Source organism: Haplochromis burtoni, unplaced genomic scaffold (genome assembly GCF_018398535.1).
Source record: "Haplochromis burtoni strain Fernald_Lab_line unplaced genomic scaffold, NCSU_Asbu1 Contig_30, whole genome shotgun sequence".
NCBI classification, from domain to species: Eukaryota; Metazoa; Chordata; class Actinopteri; order Cichliformes; family Cichlidae; genus Haplochromis; species Haplochromis burtoni.
Genome location: NW_024582391.1, coordinates 1,063,492 through 1,086,170, shown reverse-complemented (window position 1 = coordinate 1,086,170; position 22,679 = coordinate 1,063,492). Strand labels below are relative to the sequence as shown.

The following is a 22,679-nucleotide window of genomic DNA, read 5'->3' as shown; positions in this document are numbered from 1 at the left end:
CTCTCACCCTTCAGCCCCTCCATGACCATGAATTGGATAAGTAGTTTGTCATTAGGTTAACTTTGCAACAACAAATATTTACACAGCTAATGAATGGCTCATTAATCTGACACTCGGGGCCACGAGCCTGCTAACTGGCTTCACTAATCTTCAGGCTTCACCAAGAGTCAGTCAACTGAAAGCGATTTTGATTATACAAGCTCTAGTTAAACCCCAAAAATGTCAATTAAATGACTGGAAGAACTGTAATAATCCCAGATGAAATAAAAGGACATCGTTTGATGGAAAGTGACAATCGTGACTCAGGCACATCTCAAGTATGATTTTATTCTGTGGGTCTCATATACATCTAACTCTGTTGGTGCAATATAACAGACAGCTACTCAGTACAGCAGTGCCTACATTTTTAATATATCCACATTTACAAGCAAAAATAATTTTTAAAAGATAAATATTAGTTTCCTTGTTAAAGCACAGAATGGAGTTCTCTTGGCTTGCAGCAAAACTATATTGCATCAGTCTCATATAAATATGCTTAACCTCACACTCGTTCTAAGAAGATACGCACTGGTTTGTGCTGCAGATAAAGTGCCTACTCTGCAGCTCTGCAGTCAGAGAATGTCGAAGCAACTCAAGACACAGAAAGTGCAATTTAAAAACACTAAAAAGATCCAGGGCGACGAGGACACACAGATGCATGGCAGGACAGCTGTGTGTGTGTGCATTTGATAAGAGGAGGAGAGGCTAGACTACAGTTGGTGAGTTTTTTTAAAACAAAACTGAGAGGAGCGCCACTAAAAGGAATGACAGTAACAGACCATGAACACAGCATGTGGCCAGAAAAAAAAGTGTTCATGTTGTAACAGGAGCTCATTTACAACACAAAGACTGACACCTCACAAAATTTCCATCATACACAAAGACTGAACTCAGACCGTCATACAGCGCGGGCCTTCACATGGCCACCGAAGCGTCCGAGTCTTTTGGTCGGTTGTGTACGACGTGCTCGAGCTGTCCGGAGTCGGAGACATCGTAGCTCGTCTTGTACTTAGCCAAGATCTTCATCAAAGGACGCAGCTTCAGCCACCACTGCTCCTTGGGGATCCTGTGACTGCACACAGATGAAGAAACGTCAGTGTCAGCGTTTATTTTGGCATTTCTTTCTCATTTTGGACTCCCGAGTTCTCTTCTGGACTAATCTCCCTGTGTGCCGGCGAGCTACTGTGATACATACACAAAGTCAGTCTCATCCTTGAGTTGGACCACAGGCTGGAAGACCAGAGTCCTGCGGCGCATTCCCAGCAGACAGCAGGAGTCCTCGGTGTTAGCAAACACTCGGCCTGCACACAAACACTGAATCAATCAAAGGTGCAAACACAGGAAGTCCCTGATCTTACAAACATGCATTAGGGTGGAATTAAAGCCACTGGAAACAGAAACCTACAACAGCGTTCCAGCTGTACCTTTTAGGGTCTATGCAGTGCCGTTATTTTGGAACTTTTTGATCGCTAGGTTTAACTTCCTACACCTCTGTGTGTCAGTGATTTAAAAGCCCACTGGTGAAAATGACTAGTGTCATTGTTTTTGTTGGAGAAACAGTGGATTACACTGGTGATCAGGGTTACCCTCACATCAGCAGCAAAGGATAACTGCTTCCCTTCTTAAAGTCGGTGATTTTGTTAGTTGGCACTAGAAAAACTAGTCGTTTCATTATTAATATTTTGTTAATGTATAAAGCGAGTTAACTGTAGAGTTGAAGCTGCGTCTATGTAGCCAACCACCAACAGCCACAGCTGCCTTACCAGCAGATGGCAGCAGCACCCCACCCTGCCTCTCTCTGTGATCGGTAGCTTTAAAGAAGATCAATCACAGCAGAACATGGATCAGCAAACATACGACCCGATGGCCAGAACCAGACAACCAAAGGGTCCATCCTGACCTGCTTGATAGCTTTTCAATTCACAAATAATTTCTGTTTTTTAATTACAGTCCTTTTTTTTGTTAAAGTGTAATCCCAGTGACTGAGCTCAGTTTTTAATGTTTTTGGACTTTTTTGTCTCATTAAAAAGGCCGAGGACTCACCTAAACTCTCAACTTTGATACCATTTGTAATTGTTATGATTTTTGGCTAAATTCCCAGTGGCTTTCACATTGAGAGGTATCTGGGGAGGTGGGGGTGGTTCACAGTGATTTCTTTCTACCAGCTAGTGGCTATCTGAAACATCATCATAAATGAAACAGCTGCAGTGTGGTTTAAGAGGATGAGAAAACTGAAGCACAAAGAGGTGTTGATATGGAAGCCATGAACAAAAGCAGCTGAATTGAGATAAAGCACCGCACACTACCAAGAAAATGTGGGAAAAGCAGGAAAAAGAAATGTGCGTGTGGCTCACACAGCCCATGCTTGCACATTTCCATTTCAGAAAGGACCTGGAAACAGCACTGCATGGTGGCTGCCGGTAAATTTGGAAGGCATGGGCAGATTGCATCCTACATGTGTGTAACACAACAGTGAAAATGACACACACAGAAACACACACACACACTGGGAGTATGGTGCTAAAATGAAAACACAAGATAGGAGCTAAATATGTAGATGGTCATGGAGCCAGCGTGAAGAAAAGGATTTACCTTCATCTTATGTCATCCGAGTGTAAGAGAAATGGACACAAAAAAACAAAACAAAAAGAGGAGTTTTAACTTTAATGGCGGCCTTATTACACAAACAGTGTACAGGTCGGTTGTGTCGTATCAGATGAGGAAGCGTGTCGGTCCTCATTAAAATGCTACATTGATGAGTGTAAATGATCAATAATTCATTTTCTTTGTGAGGATAAACATACATCAAAATGTCAGACAGAGTGACTCCATGACAGATCTGCTTCACAACGGCCACGCCTCTGCAGGGAGGGAGGATCGGCTAACACGGGTCTAATTACAGGCTGCAGGGAACATTAACCTTACCTTGTCTGAACGTCTCAACCAGCTTTTTGGAGACCCACTGCATGGCCTTGGCTGAGATCTTGGTCCCAAAGTTCCGGTCAAATGGAGACGGCGCTCCTCCCTTTGGAAAAAATTAAAGAGTTTTCACTCATCCACCAGATCTTTCCCCCCTTTCTTCTTAATTGAACACATGTTTGCTGATGTGGTTTGCTAGCTGTGCTATCTTTTCATTACAAACTAGATTTTCCTCAGAGATCATCAAAGTTTTGTGTGTTCCAGTTTTTTTATGTGCTAATCTCAAGATACACAAATCCAAAATACAACAAAGACCAGCCATGTAAACTGACAACATGCATATTCATGATACAAATATGGAAAATTGGCACTTCTGTACTCTGGAGGAGACGTTACCACTGATTATTTATACAATGGGAAATCAGCCCACCTGCTGCATGTGTCCCAGCACATTCTTCCTGCAGTCAAACACCCCCCTGCCTTCTTCAGAGTACAGCTGATAGATGAAGTCTGTTGTGTAGTTCTCATTGCAGTTCTCATTCCTGACAGACACACAGTGAAAGTGTTAGCAGAGGCACACTCACGATGTGAGTTGACGCTCACGCTAGCTGGACGTCATCAGTGGGAGCCGGATCGTAAAATGTCAGCACTGTCAAAACTGTCGGCTTCACCACAACATTTGTTTACTATACAAGGAGCTTCAAACACCGAGGGATGGAAATGCATGTTTACACTGCAGCTCATTACAAAGAGATGCTGGCTGGAAATTTAAGGTGACTGTCATTTTCTTACCTGAGGACCAGACCTCTCTGAATGCTCGTCTTCATTTTCTCTGTCAGATGTTCAACATTGGCCTGTGGGACGAAGTAGTGCATGTGGCTGATGTTAACACATAGGTGGCTCTGTAAGGTCTGCCTTAGAACTAGAGTAGGGTGACATCTAGTGGATAAAACCAGGAATGACATGTAAAGAACTGAGCCTGAAACTTAAAGGGGACCTATGTTGCTTTACCTTATTTACTGCCATATACACTAACGGCCACTTTTTTAGGTACACCTCTTTTGCCTTCAGTGCTGGTACTAAGGGGCCTAAAGTTTTCCAAGAAAATCCCCCGACACCATTACACCACCAGCAGTTAATGCAAGGCAGAATGGAGCCATGGTTTTATGCCGTTTATGTCAAATTCTCACCCTGCAGTCTCAAAGCTGTAGCAGAAATAGGCTCGACAGCCCAGGCAACATTAACTGTTGCTTCAGCTTGCAGTTGTAAGCTGACAGGAGTGGACCCTGCTGTGGTCCCCTGCTGCTGTAGTTTGACTTGTTGTGCATTCAGAGGTGTTCTTCTGTAAACCACGGTGGTAACGAGTGGTTATTTGAGTCACTGCTGTCTTCCTATTAGCTCAGAGCTGTCTGACTATTCACCTCAGACGTCTGGCATCAACGAGGCCCTTTCACCAAGAGGACTGCAGTTTGTCTGGATGCTTTCTTATTCTTTGATCGATCTCTGTAAATCCTAGAGATGGTTGTGGGTTCAAATCCCAGTAGATCAGCAGTGTCTGCATGCCAGATGCAGTGAGTAATTGTCATGTGACTAGCTGATTAGATATTTGGATTAAAAGGAATTTAAACTGGTGTACCTACAAAAGTGGGCATTAAGTGTATATACACTATAAATATAACAGATTCCATCATTATTAAAGTTATTATTGAATGTTTTTGTTTTCATACAGGATAGTTTTCTTTTTGCTGCTGTTTGTTTTGTTAGAATGTTTTATTTGCTTGCTTACTTCAGTGTTTATCTCTGAGCATTTATATAACACTGTTTGTTGTTCATTGGACAATACGAAAATAACTGTAATAAAGGGAGAATGTCTTTGGAGAGAGAGGAGCCAAAACTGTTTGTTTGTTTATTTTGGAACTGTGACTCATGCAAAGCTACTTCAGTCCAAGAATAAAAAGCTGGTACTGAAATGACCATCACAGGTCTACTTTAAATAATGAATGCATACTGGTTCTGTGGTTGCGTCATACCTGCAGTTCTTTGATGTCAAACGGCTCCTCGTAGATGTAAGCAGCATCGGCCCCTGAAGCCAGGCCCCCCACCGTGGCCAGATAGCCACAGTAGCCTCCCATAGTCTCAATAATGAACACACGTCTCTTGGTCCCACTGGCTGATTGCTTGATGCGGTCACAGGTCTGACACACGCACATGAGCTCACAAAGTCAGCATACATTCAGCACCAATGTGGTCAAAGCTAACCTCTGTAACCCTGAGCTCATATTTGCCCATCAAGGTAAACATAAAGATTAGTGTTAACTTAAGACTTTCCACACAGTAGAACAACAGCATGCTTATTTAGCGAATAGCTACATTTCAACAACAGATTCATCTAAATGCTGCTTTCACCAGACAGACTGGATCCTGCGAAAGACGACAGAACACGTCAGATGGTAACATTAAATTCAGAATTCATATGCAAACACTTGGTTAAATTCTATGTGGAAACATTTTTCTTCCTGTGCTAGATTTTTATTTTGATAGCCCAGTGCTGACAATCAGCTAAATATGAGATAATCTAGCGTCAGTTTAGAAGTTACAGCAGTGGTAAAAATATAAAAATATGTGTTACTGTGAATTCACGTGCTCTGCAGAGAGCCCGTCTTCCAAAAATGGGAAATCGTGCTATAGTGTATCCATGTGCTTTTAAATGAGAATGTGTTGAAATAGCACAGGGCGATCGTGGCTTATGAGTTGGGAGTTTGCCTTGTAATCGGAAGGTTGCCGGTTTGAGCCCCGGCTTGGACAGTCTTGGTCATTGTGTCCTTGGGCAAGACACTTCACCCATTGCCTACTGGTGGTGGTCAGAGGGCCCGGTGGCGCCAGTGTCCGGCAGCCTCGCCTCTGTCAGTGCGCCCCAGGGTGGCTGTGGCTACAATGTAGCTGCCATCACGAATGTGTGGATGACTGGATGTGTTAAGGTCTTTAGGGACTAGTAAAGCGCTATACAAATACAGGCCATCCAATAAATAAACTGTTGCTTTAGCTTTTAACAGGGTTAGCTCTAAGAAGTAACATTTGTAACAAATCTGTTTCTCTGCATGGACACAAGCTAACAGTTTTGTAAATCACTATCCTGGAGCCCTCAAAGTGCTTCAGCATATCATATATTTAATGTTAGAAAACAACACTGATGTACTTAAATGTGCACAATTTTACTTCATGCTTTTGTGTATGATTTAAAAGAACTGAGAAAGTTGTGCACCAAACTTTTCCATCTTTCTCAGTTGTTTTGATGATGTGAGGGGGATCAGTAGGAAAACACTTTTTTCCAATTTTTCGCAGCAGCACATGAATGCACAGTTTATGTTTGAGTTAGTGTTCGGGCTAAGTTTAGTTCATTGACTTTTGTTGCCTTTACTGTAACCTAAATCCAGAGAAAATAGTGTAGCACCTTCTGTAAGCGGACAGTTTGCTGAGTATTAGCACTGGACCACAGTTTTCTCTCTTGCACTTTCATATCATGCCTCACGTTCAGTGTCTTTGCACAAGCATCTTGAACAAAGCGCTCAAAGCTCTGCTGGCGGCGGTTTGACTGCCTTACCTCCACAATGGCATTGAGGGCCGTGTCTGCCCCGATACTTAGATCGGTGCCGGGTACATTGTTACTTATGGTGGCAGGCAGCATACACATCGGGATGCAAAACTCCTCATAGTTGGCGCGAGCCTCATACAGCTGCAGCAGACTCTCAAACGCCTGAAGCAGCAGTATACAGAAAACGCGTTAGACGACCGGTCACTTATAGAGAGAGAGGGGTGAATCTCTCTCAGTTTGCAAGAGAGTATCCCGCCATTCCGGCATGTTCCGTGTGATAGCGGCTATGGCTTCCCTTTGGCAGAAAGGACGGGAGGATGGGATTGTGAACAGAGTGGTGGAGAAAAGAAAATAAGAACAGAAAGAGTGGCAGAGCAGAGAGGGGAACGTGTAATCAGAACAGGAAGTTGATGTGCAGACAGAGAAAACAGAGGGAAGGATGATAAACAGGGACAGACAAAGAACAGATGAAGAGACAGGACAGAGAGATGTGTGTTTGTTGGCCTCAGAATCTGCTCCACGGTGACGCGGCATATATCAACCACATGACAGCCAGATCTGCTTATATTCAGCAGGACAAGCAGGGCCAGTCGAGTCTGCATACACAGCAGGAGGACATGAAGATGGCCAAGCTGCGATGATTCCAGTTTGAAACAGCACACGTTACCTGAACTACAGGCTGTTAAGCTTGTGTTCTTGCGATGTGTAGACGTCAAAACCTGCATGCAGCCAGCCACTCGTCATGACGTGTCAGAGGACACTATCACAAACACAAAGACAGGGAGAAGGGCAAGCAGAGCAAAACATGGCGGCCACAACACGTGTGCACCTCACAGCATGCCTCCATGTTGACACTCACTTACTTACCTGAAGGGAGCTTTACGTTTACCAGTCACGCCTCACGGTGCTGACATGACTCACTTTGTCTGTCTGAATTTCTCGTTTTTAGGGAGGCTTTTTGTGCCACGTGTGGCTGACAGATGCCACCGTTACAAGGATTTCTTCCGAATGATCCCCTGACAGGCTGGTGACTGGTAAAACACAACACTGTGGGTTTTTCCCCCTTGTTGAAACACAGCTGGCTGGCTTGTAAAGTGAGCGGATGTGTTTGTGTGTCTGTGTCATGTCTGTCTATTCCTGTTGGCAGGCCCCATCACTTACAGTAGTGATGGCGTTCAGAGCCGTGTCAGCGCCAATGCTGAGGTCAGAGCCCGGCACATTGTTGGAGACAGTGGCTGGGACCATGACCATGGGCACACAGAACTCGTCATATTTCCCACGAGCCGTTAACAATTCCAGCAGTGACAGGAAGGCCTGCAGGGCAGAGCCAAGTGCTTTAGTGTCTGCGAGGGGTTTGGAAGATTGGTCTGGAAGAGAGGTGCTACTTGCCACAAAGGAAAGGGTAAGACATAAGTGGAGGGTGCCAAGGGGAGGAGCCAGGTCTATCACAACGGACAGCAGCGAAACAGACAGGTACCACTCCACATTCACCCTCAAAAAACACACACGTACATCATACACAGGATAACTCATTTACTTGCATTCATCAAAGGAAAAGTAAAGCTGGTGAGCATCTATACAGGAGTGCGTGAAATGGCTGAAGAAAAGCAGGTGTTCTCTGTTTCCAAATCAGATCAAATCGAGTCAACTTCAGTTAAATAATCCAAAAACATCATGTTAAGGAGTCTTCTTTCTCACTATATAGCTATACATATATATCATATACCATTTAACATGTAATGCTAAATATTAGCTTCCAATGTTGCAGTTCTGCAGCTCTGCTTTTAGGCAGAGAACTGAATTTAAAGCATAGTTTTGTACACAGCTATGCATGGAACCATACAGAGGTGTGCTGAAATGAAGCGGGATAAGGCTGATGGAAACATTATACTGTTTACTGTAACATGTCATAAATATTCATCATTTAAAAGCTTTTAAGCTTGTACACAGACTTAAAGATGAGAAGCATCTACTGACAGACTCAACAAGTTAAAAGCAAAACGAGCAGAGACAAAAACTGAGTGTGAAACTTACCTCGAATCCACCGATAATCAGCAAAGCGTTTATATTGTGCTTTCGCATTTGCTCAGCAATTTTCTCCACGTGTTTTGCAGGAAGTGTTCTGAGGATTACAAAATGAGTATTATGAAAAAAAACATTATGGAAATATGCAAAATCATTGAAATACAAAGTGTATGGCTGGAAATTTAGTTTCTTAAAGCCGTCTATGAGGAAATTCTCTGGATACACTGGTACAGTGCTGATACAGACTCCATCACCTTTGTAGATATCTCAATTTAATCATTATTTTATAAGAAAAACTGAAGACTCTTTACCTTTTTGTCCCCAACAGGGAGCCACCCTGTCCCGTCCAACCTCCGACATCACCCCATTTCACCTCCTTAATCTGAAGGGTAGATGGATGAGACAGATATGTTAGCTATTACTGATGAGTGGAGTCGTTCACAGGATGCTTTTATTTATTTTGTTTTGTTTTAAATGTTCTAATTTAGTGCTCTTCTAACCTGCAACGAGCTGAAAAGCTCCAAAAGCTGCCTTTTTCTTTCTTTGTTGTGTTAAGAGTTGCACAGAGACTAATGCATGTAGTCCCAGTGTGGAAGCTGTTTTCTCCCCAATTTATTTTCTTAAGTTTGCATCTCTCTCACAGTTGTGTATTTTCTGTCCTATCCTCCTGGTTCTCAGGGCAGACATTGCAAACACCAGAGTTAATTTGCTGGACAATCTCTTTCATGTAGCAGCGGAAACTAACAAAGCGTGTAGCAGAGAGAGCTTGAGTCCTGAATAACAGAAATCCATTATTCCCTCTGCTCTAATCTTCTTGGGGTCAGTAGGCACAGTCTGAATCCAGGTCTCACAGAGGATGTTTAACTAAGCAGTGACAGTGGAGACATTCTGATAGAGATAAATGATCCGATTGTTTCTTAAGTGCTGTTCACTGAGCCGACCCCACACTCTGAGCGGTTTCGTCAAAGGAGGCTACAGGACAGAAACTAGTTATACCAGTCATGCAACAAAGAAACGGTATCACCTCAGATTACATATCAGTACAGGTTTTCATTGTTAAAAGTCACACAGGTGCTGCTTGCTTTTACCCTGTATTCATAAATCCCGTGACATTATGGTGATAGGTAATGTGAGAAACTCTTTGACTTATCAGTACAGAGCTGTGTTTCTCAGCCCAGGGAGAACAGTCTGTTTCCCCCCACTGGATAGTTGTGGTACTGCATCGTTTCGACTGAGCCGAGCAGAGCAGGGAGAGTGAGCGTGAGGAAATTGGTTTACATTAATCTGGACAGATTATCCCCCGGGTTTCCCTGATTATGCTTTAGTGTGACTGTGCACTGTCTGACTCTCATCAAGCTAAGCCAATTCTCTCTGAGATATTGATTAAAAAATTGGAGTCACACACACAGAAGATTTTTATTAAGCTTGGAAATTATGAATGCATTTAAATAACATGAAATCTCATTAGTTTCAGGCCGATTATAATGACATGCAGTAGTGCAGCAGCAGTGCTACAAGTCTCACCTGTCCTTTGTAGAATCCCTCAAAGCCATCACTGACGGCAAACATCTTGTGCCCCTCAGAGATGCCCACCCTTACAGCTGAACGGACAGCAGCATTCATGCCCGCTGCAGGGGCTCCGACATTCAGCACTGCCACATTGAAGTTGCTCTGAAGACATAAAATGCACAGCAACAGGTTATCATACATTCTGGCTCTGGAATAATCCCACCAAATGATAAAGTGTGTTTTTGAACATGGATGATCACGCTCTACAGAAGAAATCAATAAATGCTTTCTGGGGTACTCTCAGCCACATGCTGAGCCTACAGTGGTCATTATCACAGAGGCAGAGGGTGGAGTCAGACCCTAAGGCAAGCTCCACAGCATGGAGTCTGCCAGGCTGCCTCTACACTTCGCTGATTTTCAGTGTAAGCTACCTCCTGTGGAGCTGCAGCTCCTGGCAGGGATGATCAAGTCCAACCCTCAGAGGGGAGCCAGGTGTGATCTAATATCACTGCACAGCAACAGTGGCCACCCAGGCCCCATATGAAGCCCACGCTCACTAAACCTTAAGGCTTCACAGTAAATAAGAACAACATGGTTAGAAGTCAATACTTGTTCTTATTATGTGCACTTTTCATCTTTTTATAATGAACAGCAGGGAACCACTGACGCATATGACTGCTGAATACTAATGCCCTCAGCCTGATGTCACACACCCGTCTACAGGACAATGGTAATAAGGTCACTCCCTCAGAAGGTGTGCAGCGCAGGCTCCATAGCTCAGTGGTTAGAGCACTGGTCTTGTAAACCAGGGGTCGTGAGTTCAATCCTCGCTGGGGCCTGATGCCTGGACAATTCTTTTTTATTTGTTTTTGCCTCCACCTCTAGATAAATAAAGTATATGGCTTTGTTTTGTCAAAGACAGCTCTTAAAATAGCAGCAGCAGTAAGGCACAGCTGAGTCATTATTTATTGGGCAGAACCTTAGGCTGACTTGGCTCCCTAAAAACAACCTGCTCTACAGGTATTCTGTGGGGGGGGGGGGGCTCTGTCCTTTTTGATTTCTGTGTGTGTGTTAAGTGTGAGCAAGCAAAGCTGACACCATCACTTACAGTCGGCAGCTCGGATTCTGGTTTACGATGAGCCAGCAGTTTGTATGTCTTCAGGTTGTTTTCAAAGCTCCTGCAGAAAAACCAAGTGCAGTGAGTTCATCTGTTCCAACACTTCAATACACAGTAAACACTTCAAAACTAAGGGAGGTGTATTTGAAAATGAAGTCTATGATCCTGATTCTTCCCCTCTTTCCTCATCCTGCTGAACACTGAGTGTAAACAACAGACTGATGGTGTTCTAAAATAGCACCTTGATCCACTTTCCCTGTGTGCACTTAGAAACACCGGACTGAGTGAAGTTCAGGTCTGTCGGTCATACCTGCCCCGAAGCTTAACGGCCTCCTCAAAGCGTTTCTGGTCCATCGCTTTCTGGACCTCTTGAGTCTGGGGCAAAAAAAAGAAAGGAGATTGTTTCATTGCTTGAAATCTGCATTTAGACACGGCAGCACAAAAGTACTTTTCAATTTGTTTAATCTACACGATTTGGGAATAAACATCTGTATGCAAGGTCTGTGATCTTTGAAGTGTCACAACTGCTGCATGGAGGAGAAACTGCCCTGAAGTGTGGACAGAGGAAAAAATAACGTGTGTTTGGGCAAAAAAGGTGACTAATATGTAACCTGCTCTTCACCTCTAACATTTCCTGCTACATAACGTCAGTGAGGTCTTCACTGTGAGCTCTGTTAAACCCAAACAAGGAGCGAGAACGACAACAAAGCTTTTTTGTGCATTTCTATGGCAGTACACATCATCATAAACAGATAATGATTAACCAGTGGCTCCATCTCAAACAATGCACTTCTCTTGTGGACACTATTGCCACTCCAGACTCTGTGCTGTCTGAAATCATTACTTAAGCTCTTTGTCTTTATGGACTCTGTCTCTCCTCGGCTTCTCTGGTTTTGTAAATATGTGTGTGTGCATGCCTATTGAATACGTGATGGTCTTGGACTGTTTCCAGCACAGAGCAGCACTTACCATCTGCACACACTCCATCAGAGGCACGCGCACCGATGTGTTCCCACACAGAGACACCACACAGGCCGGCGTGTTGGCCGTGGTCTCCAGAAGCGCGAGAACAGCCTCGACACCCATGCGGCTGGCCTGCATGTGAGACGCACAGATTAAACTGCATCTTCCTCACTCATCGTTTCTATGCCAACACATTCTTCCCCTGCTCAGGGTTTCTTTTGTTCTTTTAAGTTTTATTTACTTTAAATCTAAAATTGGTTTTAATTCTCCTCTTAAACATCCATCATTTTTTTGTTTTCATCTGTAGACGTTTTGTAGTAAACGGGAAGGGTTCCTGGGATACACTTGCTCGTGTGCAGAGCCACAAATCTGTTAATATGCTTAACGTAAAACCTGAGGGCAGCGCTCCTCAGACACACACGGGATTGAACAGGAAATGTTTTGGACAACTCTTCAAAACAATACATTTACTATAAATTCTCAAAAGACCATTAATTGTGAAAATGAAATCATTTCTGATAATATAATGGCTTTTAAAATTAGGAATAACACTTTAAACACTAACAAATATGCTGCTCAAAAACATAAATGTGCCTATAAACTGCCAAAATAGTCAAAAATGTCAGTTGCAACAACCTCACGTGATAAATTTAAAAACATGGTTTATTTGACAGGCCAAAAGCAAAAGATACTGCTTGGAAAAAAAATGAAAGGAATCCTTTTTAATCAGAGTAAAGCATCAAGTCAGTTAAAGTTGTGGGCACTGATCTGGTCAGTTAAGTAGCAGAGGAGGTTGCTGATCAGTTTCAGCTGCTTTGGTGTTGATCAAATTAAGAACAGGTGCAAGAGCATGGAGGAGATCCCAGGAGAAGCTTGGTTACTCTAGGAGAGCTGGACGGGGGCGTAGAAGGTCCTTAATTCATCAGCAGGAGTGTTGTCTACTCCTTTGTGCGAGGAGGAACAGGATGAGCACTGCCAGAGCTACAAAATGACCTCCAGGAGAACACCTGTGTGGATGTCTGTGACCAAACACAGAAACAGACTTCATGCGGGCCTGAGGTCCTGATGCCCTCTGGCTTCCCCTCTGTGTTCACTGCCTGGCACCGTGGAGCCCGACTCACATTTGCCATAAATACTAAAACAGGCAGGGCACCGCTGCCCTGTGCTTCTGACAAATGAGTACATGTTCAGCCTGAGCAAATGCGACAGACATGAAAGGATCTGGAGAAGCCACAAAATCGTTCAGCATGACTGGTTTGTTGGTGGGACAGTGATGGGCTGGGGAGGCATATCCATGGGAGGACACACAGACCTCAACAGCTCAGGCAACTGCACCCTGACTGCCATTAGCTATCAGGATGAAATCCTTGGACGGACGCTCAGACTGTCCAGGAGGTCAGTGGCGCTCTGGTCCAGCTCTGGGAGTAGATTCCCGAGGACATCATCCTTTGTCTCATGAGGAGCGTGCCCAGTTGTCAGGAATGCTGACGAGATTGTGGGGGTCACACAAACTACTGAGAACCATTTTTAACTACTAGCCTGCAGTAATTTGATTTTTAGGGTGTCTTCTGGAGGTTGAAGTTCATTTCCATCAAATGATCTGGCATCATTTAATTCCTTATTTTTAAAACAAGTTTTATTTAACCAACAGGCCAGAGGCAAAGTAGTTTCACAGAGAAAAATTAATCCTGCTTTTTGAGCACGTGAACCCAACAAATGTTTGATATTTTAGCCCCTAAAGTAACTCAACATTTAGCAAAAAAACATCAGAGCGCTGGCTCATAACTCAGGAGTGTGGACCTACCAAGATACGGTCAAAGGCAGATGGGGTTCCTCCTCTCTGCACGTGTCCCAAAATTGTCACTCGTGTGTCGAAACCCAAGCACTTGACCACGAGCTGCGAGGAAAAGAAAAACAAGTTTGAGCAGATGGCCTGGCATCACGTCATCAACATTCTCATGAAAATAACAGCTGTTCATTTAGGTAATGGATCCTTAAAGAGGCAGTTCACCCTAAAATCAAATGTCTGTACTTTCCTCAGGCCTGTGCTGCTGTTTATCACCTATATTTGCTTTGGTGTGAGTCGCTCAGCTCCAATTGGTAAGTCTGTTTTCTCTTGAATATAATGCAATCAGATGATGTTTGCCTAGTGCTGATCAGAGAAGCAAAAACTAAATAAATACATGCATTTAAAATAAACCTCACAGGTACATGCAGGCTTCCTTCCACATAACGATACAACTGTTAGTCGGTTAAACAAAATAAATTTAAAAATGTGCGTGTGTGTTGGGGGCGTTCAGTGTTTGTTTTTTTAAATAAGCATTCCTGCTGAGCTTTTTAAATGGATTTTGAGCAGCACAAATCGACTGAAGAGAAGGCAGACGGCAAAGTCATCTAGATGGATAAACAGCACAAGATAAATAGGACCAGAGGAAAGGATGTTTATGTGATTTATGGGTGAAGTGTTGCTTTACTGTTGTCTAAATTCATCTAATGCATATTATATATACACTAATAAAGGTATAACTGTGTCACTAATATATACAAAACAAAGGTATATGCAAAAACACATGTAAACAAACTGGCACATCACAAACTTGAACATCAACACGATCTGAAGCTGAAGAGAAGGGGAAACAACAAAGCACAAGCAAGCCGTTCTAATTTTTCAGTCATGTTAGAAAGGAGCTTTTAATTTGAAATCAAAAATAATTACTCTGCTACTTTAAATAAAAACAGAATCTCCAAATAAAAATGTTAGTAATAATTATATAATAATATCATCATGATTCACAATTTACAGTTAAAAAGTCAATTTGTAAGGAAAAAGAAGGCTATGTGTGAAGCAGCTACAAGTAAATGCTATAAGACCTATAATAGCTGTGAGGTTTAGAAAAGGTGCCTTGCAGTGCTTTGGCAGTACAGTGTGGTGAAAGCCCTCTTACCAATCTAGCAAGTGTGCTTTACAGAGCATTCCAGAAACACAGCAACAAAGCCACACCAGGGCAGCAGTACAGTAGTAGAGGTCATTCAGGAGGGAGTCAAAGCTGGAACTGGGTACACTCTGTACTTACATTCTTAACATATTCAGTGGTAATGGGTTTGTTGTTACGATCAATCGCCCCTTCGGCTACAATTATGATATTCAGCCTTTTCATCCCTGCTCGGTTCTACAAGGAGGGCGTGGTGGAGAAACAACATGACAGAAAAACTGAGACTGTGGCTGTGACGTGGGCTTTCAGAAGCACGGGGAGGGAGCCGGACGACGGCGGCAGCCTGGGAGCCGAGGACAGATTTGTTCACAATAAAAGCCTGGTGTCACCACGGCTTGTGTTCACACTTAGTTATCAGGTGTATCCTGTCTTTATTGCTGCTTGTCCACACTTTGTTATTACGGGACTGAATGTGGATACTGTAAGAAAACTGTAACCAAAGATTTTGGTGGTGTGTAGCTCAGATGGCTGGCTTGCATCAGTCAGGTCTCCGTGCTTCTGGCTTCCCCTTTCTTAACACTCAGGTACTCACATCCTTGACAAAACTAGAGGTTATAGGCTTCCCGTGCCTGTCAATGGCTCCCTCTGCAACTATGATTATGTTCAGCCTTGTTCCCCTGGAACGGGTCTAAATCATAGAACATTGGCATTTTTTTTCAAAGCAGAAAAAACACAAAATCTCACAAAAGTCTTTCGTGATTTAAAGTCTGTGTAGAAAAACAAAGAAAGGTAAGGTTTGGAACAACATGTTATCAGAGTAAATATAACATTACATCTCATAGAACAACCCAGTAATACTACACTTCACTGAGCAAGTCTGACTGTGTTACCGCGGATAGTTTCTGACACATCTTCTCCTCCCAGCCATCCTCTGGAGGCATTTCAGGGATCAGCACCCAGTCTGCCCCGCAAGCCAGACCGCTCACCAGGGCCAGGTAGCTGGGAAACACACACAGGTGATAAAGGCCTGTGTCTCTGACTGAGAGTTGATGGTTCTGGATCTGCTAAGGTTTATCTTTTCTTACCCACAGTGTCTGCCCATGACCTCCAAAACAAATGTCCTCTGGTGACTGAAAGATAAGGAGAGGAAATATGATGTAGGAACGCTGATGTACCCGAGAGCAGGTGTAGAAGATACCATGATAGTTTTTTCCTGCGTTAAACTTTTCTCAACTTCAAGGCGAGTGATTGAAACAGCTGCTGGTAAGAGTGAAGGATTATTATATTTGAAATGTACCCTGATAATTAAAGCCTGAACTAGCGACTGACTTGTCACATATTCAGCAAACTTTCACACGTAAAGCTGCTAAAGGTGCTTATGTTGACAGCTCACCTCTGTGCAGTTGTCATAATTGCGTCCACCACCTCGATGATTCTGTGCAAAGCCGAGTCAGTGCCAATTGTCATGTCAGTTCCACAGAAGTCGTTATCGATAGAGCCGACCATCCCCACAATGTGAAGGGCAGAGTACTTCTGGACGGCATCGGCCTCAATCAAACCTGAAAGGAAAAGAAGCTTAGAGCAGGACTGGGCTTTTGTCTGAGTAACCACTCTGAGTCACAGCTGTTCCTACAAACACAAATCTCTGATATTACTGGCAGGAGATACGGTTTCTCAGTATGGCACCAAATGACTCCAAGCTCCACATGCTGTGCAGAATTGTTTTCAACAGTGTAACCACGTCCTCAGAATATATAAACTGCATTTTGTCTTGACTGGAAATAGGAAACACAGAGCCATAAAGCCTCCACTACCTTGTTCCACCAACTCATTCAGCAGCCCGCTCCATTCCTCCTTGAAGAGGTTGGCTCCCGTCAGACTGCCGTCTCCACCGATCACACACAGGTTGGTGATGCCGTGCTGCACCAGGTTGTGGGCAGCCTTCAGGCGCCCCTCGTGAGTGCGAAACTCTTTGCAGCGAGCGCTGCCGATAACGGTCCCTCCCTGGTGACGATAATGGGAACGTTTTAAAAGTGTCTCCGGCCCATATCACATGGTTATTCTTTTGGTTTGAACTCCTGCGTTTGTTCTTCAACAGGAAAAGCACTACTGATAACACACTGCCTACTGCGATGTTAGAGGTTGTAATGTTTCACCACTAAACAGCCTTATCGTCTGTGTCACATGACTTACATGTTCCTCCTTTGTGCATTGCTTCCTGCAAGATAAACCTAACTTTGATAAATACATATTTCTGTGTTTTTCCACACTTTTATATTTTATTTATGGTGGGTAAAGAGGGCATGTGGATGCATTAGTCACGCCATAATAAAAAGGATAATAATTCCAATTTATAGTAAACGTCTCAAGAAATAAATCTGATGTGAGGTTAGGTTATTTATTCATTATTAAACACGTCGATATGAAGATTGTTCCTCTGCAAAGTGCTTTGAGTAAAATAAGCTGCTTATCTATTAAGATGAACTCTAACTGCACTGTCTTGAACTGCAGCTGGTGACAATACTCCAAAGTCGCCTCGGTGGACTTCAAAGCAATACATCAAACGGGTCTCCACTTGCTCCAGGTTCTAGTTAGAATGGTTCCTCAAACTCACAGAGGACAACCGGAGGAGCACAAGGATACTATCCCCAGCTGCAGTTCAAAACAGTGGAACTGGAGTACATCTAAATGGACGTGATCCTCTCTAGAGAAAGCAGCTGAATAACGCTGATTACCATCACAACAGTAGCCTGGTCAGAGAGCCAGGAAGAAAAACGATACAGGAAGGGCCAGAGTTAGCTTACTGGAAGATGATGAACTTGCAGAGTGAGAAGATCATAAATCAATCACACATCAAGGCGTTCCTCCACACAAATAAAAAGCTAAATGAGTTTTTGGACAGTTATTAAAACACCTGCCAGCCCATTCAAGTAATGTTTCCATGTGGGAAACACTGCACACTGCAGTCCAAGAACTGCAAAAGTATTTATTACTTTCGAATGTTTCCGATATAAGCCGGGAGCCCACAGGAGAGAGAACACCTGCTTATAAAAACCTCACTCTGTGTATGTTACATGTGTCTAATATAGACCATGATAATTACTCACCAACTGCAGCATGCTGGACACACTTTCCCATGTGGCTTCCTTTATGTTATCCCCACCATCCACCATACCCTGATATCCCTGATTACAGAGAAAAAAAAGAATATACATTTAACATTTATACCTAAACTTGTGGCTTTAACTAATTTAATTAGATATAAATTACATGTAATAAACATATAATTTGCCCATGTAACTCTGTTACATAAGTACAACATGAAATGTTACATTTAATGGGATCTGGGCAAATAAAATTTACTCAAGTAGTATACATTCAGTTTATTTTCCTTACTAATTATTTATTTGAATACATGACCATTTGATTTCTGCTGCAATTTATTTCAAAATATTGCTTCATGGTTATGAGGCCAAAGAATCATCTTTCTGAGTGTTGCACGAGCTAAGCAAACAAACACACACTCCAAATAACCTCTGGCTAACAGCCCAAAATACAACGCAACGACATCCTATTGTCATCATGACTTGAAATAATCAAAATATTTCCACATAATTCAAAACCAATGAAATTTACATCATTAACTATAAGACTGGTGCATCGTCATACTGTGCTACCTTAGCTGGGTGCAGGGTATTCATATGAGGCATCTAAAGCCTCAGTTATGTAACATCACACTGTGTGTGAGCAGAAGCCACACGTACACAGATGTGCTGGGATCACAGGATGAGCAGACAGAGCAAAGCTCTTTTAACATCTGCTTCATGAAAACAAAATAAACATCCCTGTATTGATACCGGACCCCTGGCTAGTACTGTACACAAATCCAACCATTAAAGTTGGGCTTAAATGTCTTCCAAATACTTTATAGTGATTTTCCTTGAAAATGCTACTATAGTCCTAAAGATAAATTTATGGCTCACCTCATGAATGAAATAAACCTTTGCCCCCACGTACAACCCCATTCGAACCACAGCACGCACAGCACCATTCATTCCTGAAAGAGAAAGAGTTAAAAGAAGAAATCTTAATCACAAAACAACTTTTTTTACAAGGTCAAACTTTAAACTATAGAGAGGGAAAACACATGTGTCTCAACTGCACCAAGTCATTGTAAAACCCCGATTTGCATGGCTCTCCCAGGGCTTAAGCTACATGGATATTTATTTAATCTGGGTGCAGCTGTAAACCTTTATTTATTTTTTTATGAGTATTTCTATGTCCTGGATGTGGGAGATAATGTGTGTAAGCCCAGCCTTTGCGTGTTTATAGTGTCTGTGTGTCACTTGTGGATTTTTTTGCCCCATCAGAAAGCCCTGCCATGTTTGGTCAAAAGGCTTTCCTAGCTCCTCCTACAGGTTCTGTGAGTCTGAGTGAAAATACTAACCAGTAAGACCATGCTCTGTGGCTTTAATGTCAACGTCAGGGTTAGCTTCAACACAGATGGGATAAAAACGTAAAGCTTTGCCCAGAGGAAGGAGGGGAAGGAGAACTTGGCTAACTGGAAGAGTTGTAAACAAAGGGAAGAAAGGACTGGGTTTCCTTGTGAACCAAGCAGTACTGTTACTCTGCAACACAAAGGCTCAGCCCACTCGGGAAGCAGAGGACACAGCAGTGAGGGAAGGGAACAAATTAGGAGGCCTCTGCAATGTGATCTGCTCATGAAGCCGGCAAAGCATCCAGAATTATTAGAAAAGGACCAACAATACAACCCAGTGTATGATCCATGGCACGCTGTCCTTGTTACATAACTACAATCACAGGGGCATCAGACATCAGAGTGTGGTGAAAACAGAGGCAGAATATATGAAAAGATGTTCGCGTAGATATCTCAGCTGAACGTTTCAAAGTCTCTATCAAAGCAGAACATCTCTTCTTCTGCGTGACTGACTCTCTCTCCTGCTGACTGACTGAAAGCACTCAGCCAAGGCTACACAATGTACTCTGACATTGATGCACGGTCTCAGCTAGCATGCTGCAGACTCACTGCTTAACTCTGGGGCCAGCGTTGCGTGTTTGTTCTGCAATTAAGTGGATCAATTCACTGCTTCTGAATAACCACATTCACTCTTTGAGCTCCTGGAGGATGGAGGTTACACTATAGAACACCTGGTGTAATTAATAATAATGCATTATTAATAATTCTTCACAAATGCACTTACATAACAACAACAGGTGGTTTCTGAGAAAAGGTCAACATTTGTCTAAATTATGTATTGAAAAGTTTAAAACAGGGTGGTTATTTAGCAGAAGATTTTAACATAAACAACATTAGAAAATAAAGAAGCTTCTTTAATGCTGTAGAGCAGTGTCAGTGCTGCTGCCCTTTGTATCACAATCCAATGCTAAAAGTGGACACAACTTTGATCTGACCATGGCTTCTCAGGGTAATATTGGAAGAATATCTGGATCAATAAGCCAAAAACAGCTGAAGTGCTTTCTGACTATTTTTAAAGCAGGATAAAGAAGTTTTTTCCCCACAAAGATACAAAGCTTCTTGCTATTTTTGTCAAATTACAATTTACAGTTGGTTTGTTAATAACTTTCCGTGCAGCATGAAAACAATAAGAAGAAAAAATGTTTTCAAATATCCATATTTATTCATGTTTTGCTCATATTTCACTTTCTACAGCTTGAAAGCTATCAGGATGGATTCACTCTCTCTTTATGTTTCCTCTACTACACTGGTCACGTGTAGGCCTAATAATAAGTTACATAACAGGTAAAAATAATCACATCCTGTCTTTAAATAAAATCATAAAGTTTCGAATTTTGTTGTTTAATTATAAGATGATGTAACTCATTCGGATCAGCCGGCTGCCATTACAATGTGGCGTTACACGGCAGTAGTAGATGTACATGTGCTTAAGCGAAATTACGAGATGAGCCGGTGAGCACATGACCCGGGTTTCCTCTGTGACGTATAGTTGACTGGAAGAGACGTAGATGAGTTATATGCTGCTCATCACGTACACAGGATGCCGGCATCCCACAACCGCTGGCCTCCACTGTGCTAATAAAAATCCAAAGTCTCTAGTCTCGCTAAAACTGAACACGACAGAAACGCTGTGTAAGAATTTCCAACCTGTGCGCTAGTGGCCTACGCATCCACCAGAACCAGCTTTTAATGGTTACACAGCGCCCTGCACTCCTGCGTATCTGGCTTCTGCACAACCTAAATTAATTGGGAATCTGCGCTAATTAAATGCTAACACAAGCCCGTCAGTTATAATGCAATAATAAACTGTGAGGAGGAAAGCAAACCGCGCGGCTCGACCTTGACGCATCTGTCTGAGCCGCTGGGTAATGTCACACATGCCTCTGAATCAATGACAGGATGATGCTGTTAGCGACTTAGCAGGGTGCGCGGTGTTAGCATGCCGGCTAACCGTGTAAATGGCACATAACATCACAGCCTTACTGTACCACCGCGCCCCACCGCGTTTTTAAATAAAAGCCAGGCAGACTTGACAGGCAGTTCACTATGACACGGCTGTGTATCTTCGCCCTTTGCGGGCCTTTCCTCACTGATACGATGCTTCACACAAGTATCCACAAAAAGTGTAACTCGATACTCTACCTTGAGCATCCCCTCCGCTCGTCAGCACCGCAATGGCTTTGCCCGCTCCCGACAGGTTCTCAAAAAATATCTTCTTGCTGTCCGGCTGCGCCATTTTCACTGCAACTCACTATATAAATATAAATAAATATGTGTTTCCTGGCACAAGCCGATAAAAGAGAACACCGACAGTACGGAACTGTGCTGAAATGATGAAGGGCAACAATCTATGCCCTCTACCTATGTACAGTATGCCCGCTTTGGTCTCCTTCTCCTGCCTGTTCCGTATCTGGTCGCTGATTTGCATAGGCCGAGCGCGAGGACAGTTATTGGCAGAAGCTCGGGCCAATCAAATCATAGTTCCAGCAGCATCCGTTCGCTTGCAAACTAATAAGAGATGTGTGGGCGGGTCTATCATTAGAGGATGCCGGCGAGGTTTCAGTGAACCTTAGTGAGGAGGAAGCAACAGGCTACGAAAGTTACACACAGAAACACCTGAATCATACAGTGTAAAGACGAATAAATCTATTATTTTTAAATTAATACTATGAGTAGTAATAGCAATATAAATATTTTTATTTCTATTTCTAGGCCTAGATGTTTTTATTGCAGTAACTGGTTTGCTCGATCATCAACATTTTGGTAATCCTTGTGTTTCAACTGTGTACGTTTTATAGTATTCTAAATCTATATTCTTTCACTGTTGCTGATGTATTTGCCCAACTGTGTAAGGTAAAACAAACTTTCCACAGATGCGCTACCTTATGCCATTCTTCGTAAAATGCATCGTTTACGGCCCAGGCTGACTCTTTTGTGAAGTGTATTATTGTGTTTTGATCACTGCTTAAATATCATATTTACATTTGCATCACTGAAACTGTGCGCTTTCCTTCAGGCCGAAATCCTTTTACACTGGAGCTATGACTTCCGTTCAAGGTCGTTTTTTATGAGCCACTGATTTTT

At 42.9% G+C, this 22,679-nt stretch overlaps 1 protein-coding gene and 1 non-coding gene across 7 annotated transcripts; one reads left to right on the top strand and one right to left on the bottom strand.

The window, feature by feature from the left end:
• Positions 1-302: 302 nt before the first annotated feature.
• On the bottom strand, positions 303-22,019 carry pfkpa (phosphofructokinase, platelet a). Of its 6 annotated transcripts, none has more exons than XM_042219254.1 (23): positions 21,738-22,019; positions 19,081-19,154; positions 18,205-18,282; positions 16,912-17,101; positions 16,491-16,656; positions 16,183-16,227; positions 15,988-16,096; positions 15,239-15,334; positions 13,969-14,061; positions 12,171-12,296; positions 11,512-11,576; positions 11,193-11,262; positions 10,100-10,246; positions 8,887-8,957; positions 8,585-8,672; positions 7,712-7,864; positions 4,989-5,153; positions 3,751-3,812; positions 3,389-3,500; positions 2,965-3,064; positions 2,632-2,637; positions 1,235-1,340; positions 303-1,111 (listed from the first exon to the last, which is right to left on the bottom strand). In XM_042219254.1, the coding sequence occupies exons 1-23, from the start codon at positions 21,829-21,831 to the stop codon at positions 955-957; spliced, it is 2,373 nt and encodes a 790-aa protein (XP_042075188.1). In that variant the 5' UTR covers positions 21,832-22,019; the 3' UTR covers positions 303-954. The 6 variants fall into 6 exon arrangements, with proteins under 6 accessions (XP_042075188.1, XP_005918484.1, XP_005918488.1 ...); XM_005918422.3 differs by lacking the exons at positions 7,712-7,864; positions 15,239-15,334 and adding exons at positions 6,560-6,712; positions 15,690-15,785 and having other exon boundaries at positions 21,738-22,018; XM_005918426.2 differs by lacking the exon at positions 2,632-2,637.
• trnat-ugu lies at positions 10,851-10,923 on the top strand. The gene has a single exon. It is a non-coding gene; the product is annotated as a tRNA-Thr (tRNA).
• Positions 22,020-22,679: the final 660 nt, after the last annotated feature.

What these genes read in the sequence shown, in the direction of transcription:
- pfkpa (XM_042219254.1), bottom strand. Translation starts at nt 21,831, where the DNA reads ATGGCGCAGCCGGACAGCAAGAAGATATTTTTTGAGAACCTGTCGGGA. An exon ending in CCACTGAATATGTTAAGAAT is followed by an intron (nt 14,062 to 15,238) that starts GTAAGTACAGAG and finishes TTTTCCTCGCAG; the next exon opens with CTCGTGGTCAAGTGCTTGGG. An exon ending in TGATGGAGTGTGTGCAGATG is followed by an intron (nt 11,577 to 12,170) that starts GTAAGTGCTGCT and finishes TTTTTGCCCCAG; the next exon opens with ACTCAAGAGGTCCAGAAAGC.